The sequence below is a fragment of the Channa argus genome, chromosome 23, assembly GCF_033026475.1.
Source record: "Channa argus isolate prfri chromosome 23, Channa argus male v1.0, whole genome shotgun sequence".
Taxonomy (NCBI): Eukaryota; Metazoa; Chordata; class Actinopteri; order Anabantiformes; family Channidae; genus Channa; species Channa argus.
In genome coordinates this window covers 8,186,188-8,198,702 of record NC_090219.1, presented here as the reverse complement: position 1 = coordinate 8,198,702, position 12,515 = coordinate 8,186,188, and the positions used below count along the sequence as shown (strand labels likewise).

At 38.1% G+C, this 12,515-nt stretch overlaps 1 protein-coding gene across 1 annotated transcript; it reads left to right on the top strand.

The window, feature by feature from the left end:
• The first annotated feature begins 873 nt into the window (after positions 1-873).
• Positions 874-11,651, top strand: alkbh3 (alkB homolog 3, alpha-ketoglutarate dependent dioxygenase). The gene is made up of 10 exons (XM_067492841.1): positions 874-985; positions 2,946-3,031; positions 3,337-3,437; positions 3,543-3,577; positions 3,711-3,758; positions 4,962-5,065; positions 6,631-6,719; positions 7,007-7,216; positions 7,813-7,911; positions 10,523-11,651. Exons 2-10 carry the CDS (start codon positions 2,956-2,958, stop codon positions 10,646-10,648), a joined length of 888 nt encoding a protein of 295 aa, XP_067348942.1. The 5' UTR covers positions 874-985; positions 2,946-2,955; the 3' UTR covers positions 10,649-11,651.
• The last annotated feature ends 864 nt before the right edge of the window (positions 11,652-12,515 follow it).

Sequence of the window (12,515 nt, the reverse complement as noted above, 5' to 3'; positions counted from 1 at the left end):
CCCCCTGCTAAGATGGGGAGAGTTGCAACACTTTGTTTTATGCCATTGCTTTGCTATTATATTAGACAAACACAATTTTGACATAAAATCTTATCTGTCTGCTCATTACCTACATCTTTCAAACTTGTCTACATTTGATAATGAACTCAGAATTTGCAGCAAAATATTTTTTAGCTGTCATTAGTCTAAATGTTTGTTAAACTAAAAATTGCAGTTAATTTTGTTTTGTAAGTGTATTGAGATTGCCTGCCCTTTGGGGACAGTCGCTCCCATACACGTCATCCATGATAAAACTCATTATTCTAACTTGATGCAATGACCTTGACACACCATAGCTATGCTATTTAAAAGTCAGCAAAGCAAACCCATGCAAGCAGTCAGGACACTATAAGAACTGTGACCCTTTTCATTCCCCAGAAACACTCTTTGACAAAAGATACAAAAGGAAAGTTTGCATTTACAGTATTTGCTGTATTCCTAGTACAGGGCTAAATACATGTATAGAATGGGTTTCATGGTTTTAGCACAGTTCTGATTGGAGGAATAAAGACACTGTTGCCACTATCACTATCTTAACACACATAATTTAATTTAATTAACGTTCAATTAATGTTTTCATTTACTCAACTCACAGAATCTCACGTTTCAACTTTAAAAGTATTTCTTAGGATATTTTAACTATCTAATACGAAGCGCAGTATTTCATAGTGAAATGTAGTCAGCTATAAAGGTAAAGCATCATAAATTGAATGTAGTCCATTTTCCTTACCTCACACTTTAACCTGAATAAACTATATTAAATAATACATGCACTTACTGTAGTTAGTTAGAGCTGTTAATACTGATTTTATGGGGGCGCGGAACCAATGTTTGACATTTCATTTCCGGGTAGAATTTATTTGTTTGTAACACGCCAGCCATGGCAGCTGCCATGACATTTTCTCATTCTTGCTAGCTGTACTGTTGCGTTTTATCAACTGTTTTGGTAAGTTCTTTAATAAATATATATTCTGTGTTTATTCTACACTTTATGTTACTAAGAACAAGTGACGCTAACGAATCTTTCCAAAGGACGATTTCTTGCAATTAGACTTACGCTAGATGGATTTGGGTGCTGGCAGTTCGTTCTGGTGATTACTTCTTTAATTGTAGGAATAACCACTGTTAACTGTGCTGGAGAGGAGTTTGTCACTGTTCTAACCTCTGCCATGATTTCCTTCTCTTTTTGTGGGGGAAATATAATTGCATGGTACAGCTCCACTTAAGATTACAGCACAACTAAGTGCTTTATTTATATGGCATTTTTCACAGATATAATAACTAATCACAAGGTGCAGTGAAATAAAATAAAACAACACAGAATCCAAATACAATAGTTAAAATCTAAAAGCTCAGTCAACTGAAAGCCTTTCTAAATAAGAGTGTCTTCAGCTGCTTTTTGAAACATCAACAGATTCAGCCATATGCAGTGACAGGGGGAGGGTACCCTGTTCCAGAGTTTGGGGGCTACCGCTTGAAGAGCCTGGTCCCCCCGGAGTTTTCAAAAAGGTTTTGGGAACCAGTAGGATGGTTTGACTTGAGGAAAGGAGAGGACGCTTTAAAGAGTACATGTTCAAGACGTCTGCAATGTACTGAGGAGCCTGTCTGTTTAGTGCTCTGAATGTTAGCGCTACAATTTTCAAAATCTATTCTGGACTCGACAGGCAACCAGTGAAGTGGAAATAAAACTGGAGTAATATGGGCTGTTCTACGGGTTCCTGTTAAAAGCCTCGAACAATCTGGAGTCTATTTAATGTTGACTTATTACAACAAGTAAAAACAGAATCATAGTAATCAAGACAAGAAGAAATAAAAGCACGAAAAATAATTTCCAGTTCGGCTTTTGATAACAGTTCAGAGATGTTCCTCGATTGATAAAAACAGTTCTTGACTAACTGTCGAGTGAAAATCGAGAGACATAGACTGGTCCAACAGAACACCTAGGTTTTTGAGGCTCGACTGGACAGAGTAGCCCAGGAAACCAAGGTTTTGTTTGATTAAACCAATCTTTTTGTCAGATGCAATGATCAGAGCTTCAGTCTTGTTTGAGTTTATGTGGTGGTAGTTAGTGTTAACCCAGGTCTTGATGGATGACAAGCTCGCTAACAACATTGATTAAAAAAAAAAATTTAACTCTGTATCATTAAAGGAGCAATCAAATTCAACATCATCGGCAAAAACACGATAAGACACATTTTTAAAACAACAAATCATCTGGCTAAAAAGAAATGGGTACAACAAGAATAAAACTGGACCTAAAACTGAGCCCTGTGGGACTCCACGTGTCAGAATAGCCACTTCAGATATGATGTTGTTCATAGCAATATTGAAAGTTCAATCACTGAGATAAGAAGAAAACCACTGGAGGACAGACCCAGAAAATCCTAGTTCAGACAGAAGCCGATTTTTTTCAAGATTCTATGATCCACAGTATCAAAAGCCGATGTTAAATCAAGTAAAACCAGGACTGTATAGCGGCCAGAGTCTGCAGCCATTAATGTGTCCTTTGAGACCATAATTAGAGCAGTCTCAGTGGAATGCATTTTGCAAAAACCTGACTAAAATTTATCAAACAGTTAAATCTGCTTCGTAAAAGGAGTTAGTGGTCATTCTACCACTTTTTCCAAGATTTTTGACATAAAAAGAAGCTTTTTTTTATTGGCCTGTAATTTTTAGGTGAGAATAGCCCAAGTCTCTGACAACTTTACTTAATGGCGCTACCTCCTGTCATGAAGTCTGTTCTGTTGTTAAATGAAATCCATAACTTAGATTAATATTTGTATGTTATCAGTTACCAGCTGTTGTGAAGAGTCCCATGCATTCGCAGTCAGTGCCAATGGTTACATATATACTGTGTGTGTGGAGAATTTGTTTACAGGAAAAATTTCTTCTTTGACTTCCTGCAGATGTAATGTGATGTCGGATAAGCGACAGCGTGCCAGAGTCCAGGGTTCCTGGGCCAAACAGCTGCCAAAACACTCAGGACCAAAAGGTTAATTGTACAGTATACTGTTGTAAAACAATGAGAGTTAATAAAATCACTCAAACAAATGTAATATGACAGCAGTGTGTATGTTTAAAACAAAAAGGAAGAACAGAAAACAGATGTGTTTCTTTTATAGGAATTAATTTGTGGAAAATGCTCAGTAATGACTTGAGGATGTGTGACTTATTTTTTTAGACTTAAAAGAATCATTAAAAACACATCATTAAAAAGACATTTTAAGTGTGTTAACCTGCCTGATATGTAGAAAACACGGTCTTGCTTTTTTTTTTTTTTTTTTTTTTTTTTTACAGGTGTAGTCCCAACCAACTGTCAACCCAAAAATGCCAACCCAGCCTCTGGTTCTTGGGGATGTGGGTCACAGGACACATTTGAGTTTCACCAGCCCACCAAGGTAGATAATGAGTGTGCAAAAAAAAAAAAAAAAAATTTTTAATAAATTAGCAAATGTGTCAAAACTGCATTGTAGGAAAGTGCTTAGTGTCCCTTTTCTTCACAGCCAGTTAGAGATGTTCCTCCAGAGAAGGTGATAGAGTAAGTCACATATTTACATCTACCCTGGATATACTTCTTCTTGATGTCTCCTTAATTAGTTTTTTTATCACGTGGTATGTTGTTAGTATTTTATGACCAGCTGGATTAACATACAGTGTTGTGCTCTGAACAGACAGGCAGGTGTTTATGAAATCAGCCATGGACCCTCAGGAGTGTCGAGGTGAGTACAGTGTAAAGCAGAAGAACTCTTGCTCTTATACAGTATGTGGAAAACTGTAGAGTCAACAGTGATAAGACAGCAATAAAGATTGTGTTTACTAATTATGATAAGTCTGTGATGGAGTCTTAAATCCACTAGATGGCAGCAATTCCACAAATAGTTGATCCAGCTTTCGGTATGAATATCATGACTACCATTACCACTTTGTGCTTGCCTATTGGTGATTTGTTGGATTTTTTTACTACATAAAGTGTGACAGGTAAAAAATGTGGAAAACTAAAGCTCAAGTTGCTCCAGATGTGAATTAGGTTCTCAATTATAAGTTGTCTTGGACTGAAGTATCTACCGGATGAACACATATAAAAACCTTTATAAGTGAATATTTCTTCAGTGCCCTTAGAGGTATTCAAGGAGTCTATGTCACTGGAAATTGACAGCCATCTTTTACAATTAAATATGTTTTGGATCTTTTCTTGTAAAAGAAAAACGAAACAAAAAGAACATGTTAGAAAAAGAATACACCCTTTGTCTTTAATGTGGGAAAAATACAGGTGACATACGCCTGATATGCAAATCATCAAAAAGCATCAACTTTAATTAGCCAGCATCATTCTTTTTCTGTAAATGCTTATGACAGTTTTCAGACCTCAATTCATCATCACTCCAGAACCGAGAACATAAGCTGACCAATGGCACCAGGCACCAGTACGTCAACTTTGTATATGTCTTAAGATAATTACTGTAGTATTGGCCACCTTTGTGTCACCTTTCATTACATCAACAAGTGGGAGATGGCAGAGCAGGTGGTTTGCCCATTAAATGGAACAGCACATACCGCGAAATTACAGATAAACTCAGACTAGCTTGAAACAAGCCCTGGTTAAATACAAACTGGATGAGCTGACCTCACGTCATCTACAAAACCATCCTCCAAATCAATGTGATGCTTACATTAGTAAATTAACGGGACAGCAAGCAGACTGGCTTGGAAACAAAGTGAGAGAAGCAAGACTTTAAAGGTTCGGGCATGTGCAAAGGAAGGATGGAGGGTATATTGGGAAGAACACGGAGGATAGAGTTGCTGGTAAAAATGATGCTCACAAATAATCTTTTTAAAAGTGGATGAACCCTTTGTGCGGTGGTTTAGTTTCCCTCTCTCTCTTTTCGGCGTTTATATATGTGTGTTGTCCTCCATCTCTCTAGACTGCGACTGCTGTCTGGGTTTCTTCCCCCAGGAGAGGCTGACTGGATATTCAGTAAGCTGCTAGCAGAGCTTCCCTGGTCCCAGAAGACCAACTACAGACAGGGTGGGTACCAGGGCCTTAAGAAAAAGCAGTATGGAGGATGTAAAATGTGGACGTATAATGTAAGCTGGAGGGTAAGCAGGGTTTCCCCTCTGTGGCCATTTTGTTGTTGGGTTGATGTTGTTTTTGTACTTCTCCTTCCACCCTCTACATCTTTTATTTTAACAACATGTTGTTTATGTTTAGAAATATTGATTATTTGCTAAAAAATACACAGTGATTGGTAATTTAATAAAAGGTTAATACCGGAGATCCTGACAGGATTGCATACTTTTCCAAATAAAGAATTCTGTTTCTATTTCCCTGCATGTCCATAAGTTGCATACAAGCATCAAAATTTGGCATTTTTTATTTTTATATTTAAAGTGGGATTCTCACATTATAACCAGATTAACTATATTCAGTGAGCCTTTTGAGATGTAGCCTGACTTTGCCCCAGAAGTTAGCCTTTCCCACAGCTGGCTTTTGTCCATCTTGTGCATTATTCTGCGATAGCTTCGTAGCACACAAACAGCATGAGGAAGAAAAGTGACTGAGATGATTTCTAAACATTGACCTCAGATACATTTTGTCCAGTGCTTAATCCATCACTCCTATGACTTTGTCAACAGAGTCCACGTGATGTCAAAGTTAAAGAGGAAGTTTTGGAAAACTGGTGTTAACACTTCACCAGTCATTTCTTCTACGTCAACTCCTACATTACCCTAAAACATTCTACAGTCCATTGAGTCAGTTTCTCCAACTGCTGCTCTGACTCCAAACTGTGACTAAGAAAACTTTGTGTTAATCTTTTCCCTCTGATGGCATCTAGAAAAGACTAAAGGTTTTAAGAATTGTTAAATGACCACAGAAAACAGAGTAATCTACCTCCATAAAAACCGATGGCTGAAGGAGCGGAGCAGCTGTTTTAGTTTATCCGTGATCTAGTACCAATGGGCCGGCCAAAATACACTAATGGCAAATAATTGGTACTTGGAAGGATTCTGGTTGTTCCCAGCAAAAGAGAGATGCACTAAGAGGCAGACAGAGAGAAATAAGATTTAGCTGTTTACTTTATCTTCTGTGCATTTTAACATTAGAAAGGAACACATTACAAAACTATGTCATCTTGCTGCCCTACTTAGGGTTATCATTCAGCAAAAAAGTCATAGCTGTGAAAACGGAGGAAATCCATTCTCTGCTGGAGCTGAAATTACCCTGACCCAATTACTGGTGCTGCATAGAGAACTTTTATTCTGTGAGGAAAACGGTGTGAAGCCACTGTTGTCTGCAAAAGCAAAACATTTTGACCTAGGTTTGAAGCCCCCAGAGTGTGGTACTCAAAAAAGGATGTATTGAGTGATGTATCAGTTGAAAGGGATGAAAGAAGTAGACAATCACCAGTATGACCTATGTGTACTGTACTGTACTGTATATCACCTTTATAATTACCTATAAAAAGGTTATTATGGGTTTATATTTGTGAACAAAATACTATTAGAGATGAGGGCACAAAATGTTCAGAATTTGTTTCTTTTAAAGTAAGTGTGTGTGTGTGTGTGTGTGTGTGTGTGTGGTGTTTGGTTTAGGTGAGGCATACGAGGAGCCCAGGCTGACCTGTTGGTATGGAGAGTTACCCTACACATACTCACAGTCCACCATGGCTGCCAATACACAGGTTAAAAGAAATTCATGATTTTAGCAGGAGTCACAACAAAGTCCCACATTTTAATTTCAGACCAGTATATGTTTATTTGATCCCCGGTTGTTTCTTCTTTTATTGACTTTATTTTTATATTTCTGTAATTTTACATCGTCTTTGTTATGTTCTCCATGATCAAATAATGGAAGAAGAATGCAGACAACAAGAGGATATGTTAGACCCAGTTTCTATCTTTTTAGATTGTGTCTTGTGATTGTTCAGTTTCTTCCGTTTATATTTTCTGTTGAACTTTTTTTTTGTAGTGGCATCCGCTGCTATTAACCCTTCGTGAGGCAGTGGAGCAGGTGAGCGGATGCAGCTTCAACTCCCTACTGTGCAACTTGTATCGCGACGGTCATGACAGCATCGGCTGGCACAGTGACGATGAGGCCTCTTTGGGGGCAAAGCCCACCATCGCCTCCCTGAGTCTGGGTGACACCAGAGTATTCAGCCTCCGCAAGCAGCCTCCGCCGGTGAGAGGATCGTAGAGCATGGGAATAGGTTTAAATCTTTGACGTTGTTGTAATTGAGTTGTTTTCAAAGCTGTCAAGTTTATTATGCGTCTGTACACTCAATGTGTTGGTCATTTCCTTATGCTGCTCTTATACTTTTTAGCCGAAGAAACTTTTCTTGCTTTTTAATTTTTGTTGTTCCATTCTTGAATCTCATTTCACCCTGAAATCCAACTCCCATTGTTTATTAAAGTGGCCCTAAGCAGGCTTGCTAAAACCTGTAAACTGTTTTTTTTTTTTTATGATTTTTGCAATCACACTAATTTGGTAGTAAAACTTTGCTCATAGTCAAGTATCTCCTGTTTTTACTGCACACTACTCGATAAAGCAGAACTGCTGGACAAATCGTAATTTAAAGCCAATAAAACATGTGAGCGAGTGTAGTACAGCGCAGGACAACAGTCAAAACTGGACACGGATTCAGTATTGAGAGACCTGTGTGTGTTATTTTAGGCAAAGAAGTTTTGTTTTTTAATTCTCTTCCAGTTCTAATGTTGAAGTGCCCTTGGGCAAGACACTGTAGATACACTGTGCTCTACTGTGTGTTTATTTGTTAGGAGAATATGGGTGACTACACTTACGTGGAGCGGATTCGGATTCCCCTGAGTCACGGGACACTACTGCTGATGGAAGGAGCAACACAGGATGATTGGCAGGTAAGTCCACATGCGAGTGTCCGTGCAGGTGAAATCGCACGGACAAAACTATTAATGGTCAGACTATATGTAGAATCTTGAACGGTACTGTACATCTTCTTTGAGTTTTTCGGCACCATTATTACTGGATTTTTCAGTAGACAGTCACCCAAGTAACGCCTCAACTCTTTGCCACCAATAATTATTAAAACCGTAAACGCCACACGAACAAGTCACCTCATTTAAACATGCCCATTTCAAGTAAATAGACCTGCAATAAAAGCGTATTCTTCAGGCAGGTGAGTTCATGTGAAGACGGACCTCACCTGCCCATGTTTCTATGAGTGTGTATGTGTTGTTGAGCAAGTGGTTCTGATTGAACACACTAAGAGAATAGAACTGTGTTGAAGGGGCTCTAGTTCCTCCCCTGACTGACAAGCTGCAACGATTGATGGAGTGGCCTGGAGAGAAGAGCTGAGCTTTAACATAATGGGAGTCATTTGTTTTACAATCGGGTACAGCGACTGGGTTTGTATGAGTGCATGAGAGAAGTTGGAAAGTCCTGGTGTGAGAGTGTGTTAAAAAGAACCAGGTCATAATCTACAGTGACAATATGTTTTATTAATTAGAATTTTGTGATGAAATACTGTTTTCCGCCTTTACGAGAGTAAACTCCCGACTAAAATGTGCCGTGCTCTTTATTCATCTCTACAGTGCATCCAAAAACACGTTATGTTATGTTACAGCCTTATTCCAAAATGGATTAAAGTCATTATTTCCCTCAATATTCTACAAACAATACTCCATATTGACAACATTAAAGAAGTTAGTTTGAAATCTTTGCCAATTTATTAAAAATAAAAATGAAAAGAAATCACATGGATTTAAAAACTGGGACAGGAAACCTCAGCACACTTTGGTGGAAAATCGGTGAAATAACTGATTGTGCATTAATGATAACCATACTCCTCTATGCCACATGGGAAATTGTCACTGGGAGGAAAAAGTGTGATATTTGCACATCTGTTGCTTAACAACTGATAAAAACAGTCCCACAGCTTAGAACAGTAGCACTGTCCGTGTGTAGCAGTAGCAGAGTTCATGGCCCTAGAAAAGAAAATATAGGTTTACTATGTCTCCGTTTTACACAGATTCACTCAAATGTTATCCTGTCAAAGATACTTTTAGTTTTGGCTTTTTTAATTTTATACGCTGCTTTAACGATCTGAAGCAAATCACACTGAAAATAATTGGAAATTCAAAGGAGCGTGAGAAAAAACAAGGCGACACAAGAATAGAAAGGGGGGCAGTGAGAAAGGTTGAAGCTTACAAGAAGAAAGGTCACAGGTGTTTTATGGCAACACCTGCCTGAGTTTCTTAACCAAAGATGAATCTCTCCTTTAAAGATCTTGCCAGAGAGTAAAGATCACACCACCATTAATTCTCCTTCAGTCTCTTTTAGTCTGCCTAACAAAAACTCCTGGCTCAGCCAGAGATGAAGTGAGAGCTAAATATTTAACTGAACCTGTCATTCCTGCTAAAGTACTTTGATTGTTTGACAAAGTATGCAGTATTATTTCGACATGTTCTGGACTCTTTCATTTAAAACACTTTTATGAATAAGAAGCCTTTCAGAATAAGGAGGTCAAACCTTTGTACCCAACTGTAGGTGAGGGAGCATGTTTGAGGACAGAAGATGCACAAATGGGAAAACAAGGCAAAAACATTCTGTCGACACTGTTTCCGCAAATGGAAAATAAGTCTGACTTTTAACCCAAATATGAAATTGTAAGAAAATGGTGTTTGTTTCATGTTGTCACTAGCGGGCTGATGTGTAAATGTGGTAGATAGGTCACTTGCAAAACAAAGTAGTCATGTGTTTCAGAAACTCCTGAAAATATTCAGCTCCTTTCCTTGTCTGGTCGTATTCGTTCTGTAATCTCAGGCTCATGCCTGGCTCAGGCTGTAGTTACAAAGGTAATGGGACCACTAGTGGAAAGTAACTGTCTTATATAATCGTTGCTTTTCCAATTAAAACTAAACTTGAAAACTTTGTGAAGTTGGTTTTCAACAAAAATCAGTTGACTAGGACCCAATACAGATGAGTTGTGATTTTTTTTGATTTACACTCTAAATGTGTCACAAAACAGAAAGTGTGATAATAGAGTTCAAACATTAGTTTAACTATATAATTTTATATCCATCGCATGGAATATTTTACTATAAAATGGGTACTATTAACTTTTATACTTTAGGTACATTTTGTTTAGAATAATTATGCACAGTACTTATACTTATTAAGTGTGTTACAATTGTGCTGTCATATGTGAAGAAAACAAGCACGTCATACCAATTAAAAACCTAGAAAGTGTAGTTGGTTGTTGTTCGTAGACTAAATAATCAAGGACCTAAAAAAAATTGTAAATGATCAGTGAAGACACCAATAAACCTTCTGCTGTTCACATGGTCGACAAACTGACGAATCATTTCCGCATCTAATACTCAAAAGCACCTTCTGTGCCCAAAGTTGTCTTTGAGCAAGACTCCAAACCCTGTGGATGAACAAAGCGCTGTGCATAAATGTTTCAAAAATGAATTAAATCGAATGAAACATTTCTTTTTGTCCCACCAGCATCAAGTGGCCAAAGAGTACCATGACCGAGGCCCACGCATCAACTTGACCTTTAGAACTATCCACCCAGAACCGGAGGGCCACAGGCCGGGGATACAACATCGCTTCACTGTGACGCAACACTAAACATCCCTCAGAGGCTCAGGAAACTGTCTATATCCAGTGGTTGTGCAGTTTGAACACAGATCGATACTATGTTAGATTGGAGGTTTGCGGTAAAGGGTTTTAGTTGAACATGGTCTGGTAGCCTGTGAACATCATTGTCCTTGTCAGCAAGCTTGCAATCAGTTGTTAGAAACAAACACATCCCTGAGCTACAGGACTCAGCTTCCTCCACCTTAAACAGGAACATGTGCAGTCCTGCCAGAATGTACCTGTTACATAAGTGAACGATATTAACACCACAGTCGTGACTAGTGGTGATTATCCGATATCATTGTTTTCAGACAAGCTAAGCAGAAGAATGGGTTATAATAAGGGCTTTAGGGCTTGACTGAAATGTCAGCTGAATATTATTTTGACTTTATTTGTTCACCTCAGACAGATAATGTTAGACATAACATAAGCTGATTGCATGGCTATTGACTCTATATTTGCCATGGTGAGTCACTTATTGTTTGTTAGCTTTTTCTTCTTCTTCTTTTTTTTTTTTTTGGCCAAACTGTCGTTTTGACAATATATGAAAAATATCTTCTATAGCGCTCACAATGCAGAGCCCCACAATGTATCTGATTTTCCACCTGCAAAGTGTGATATATTCTGCTTTTTCAAATTTTTTTGTTGTATCTTAATTGTATTGATGATGGGCGTCTATAATTAATAGCACCAGTTCTAAAGGTAGAGCTGAAATTAAGCAGAGGAAATCACACAAAAACAAAAGCCGGTGTCTCTGTCTGCTCTATTGATTCGATCCGACTTTCCTGCTGCTCCCAGAAACTTTCTCTGCACCTGCAAAAACCTATTCAACAGCACGATGTACGAAAGTCGCCAGTCAATAAACTGACTTACATTTGGTCCTCACAACCCAGTTACATCCACGGCTCACTTCTCTGTTCTGCCACCTACAGGTTTCCTCAAGCTGGCCAATCAGAACAAAGTGGACCCGAGGGGAGCTTAAAGAGTAAAGAGCTGAAACAAAGCGTTTCATATAGAGCTGAAGAAGTACAACTTAATGACCCATTATAAGAAAAGAAACAGTTTTTCAACTCTAAATTGTCCAAAAAACTTTAACACCTGAAATATTGCTTGTCTAAAGTTAATATAAGATTTGCTTATGTTTGCTTAGATTCGGAGCATCTACTGTACATTTAATTTATTTGTTGTGTTAACATATAACTTTGTTGCATTTTAAATAACTCTACACAGTTTGACTGAGGAGCATACGACAGAAGCCCGGAAAGCTGAAATAAAAATGCCTAAAATCAAGATGTAGCAGTTAAACAGTAAACAGTTTTAGGGCCATTAGCCCAGTCATAAACCCAAGGCACCTATTCTGTGATGTTTGTGTTCAGACAAGGGGGGAAACACAGACTAGTTTAATGGCACGACACTAAAGAGACGGGTGAGGGGTTCTTTGTTATTGCTGGTCTGTTTATCGGTGGTCTGTTTATTGGTGGTCTCTTGCTCTGAAATAAGACAATAAAACATGTTTTGCTTAGATAAACTGAAATCTGAGCTTATTGTTATAAAAACATAGCAAGCATTAAAGTTCTGTTTCAGGGTTACGAGATCAGAGAGGTTATGTAATTACAGTGATGTAATCCAGAAGATTAGATTGTTTAAATTGAAAGCAACATTTTATTTTGACCAGGTAATAGTGTGATTACATTAAATAATGTGCTACATTTATCCAACAGCTTCTAAAGTGACCAGTGAGCTGGAACAATGAGGTACTGATGGTCTTAGTTTAATTTTACAATGTAAAGAGATGAAACTTTGCAAGAATTAAATATTGTGTACACGGCATCATTACAGAAGATACAGTGACGCTGTT

What these genes read in the sequence shown, in the direction of transcription:
- alkbh3 (XM_067492841.1), top strand. Translation starts at nt 2,956, where the DNA reads ATGTCGGATAAGCGACAGCGTGCCAGAGTCCAGGGTTCCTGGGCCAAA. An exon ending in AAAACACTCAGGACCAAAAG is followed by an intron (nt 3,032 to 3,336) that starts GTTAATTGTACA and finishes TTTTTTTTACAG; the next exon opens with GTGTAGTCCCAACCAACTGT. An exon ending in CAACACAGGATGATTGGCAG is followed by an intron (nt 7,912 to 10,522) that starts GTAAGTCCACAT and finishes TTGTCCCACCAG; the next exon opens with CATCAAGTGGCCAAAGAGTA.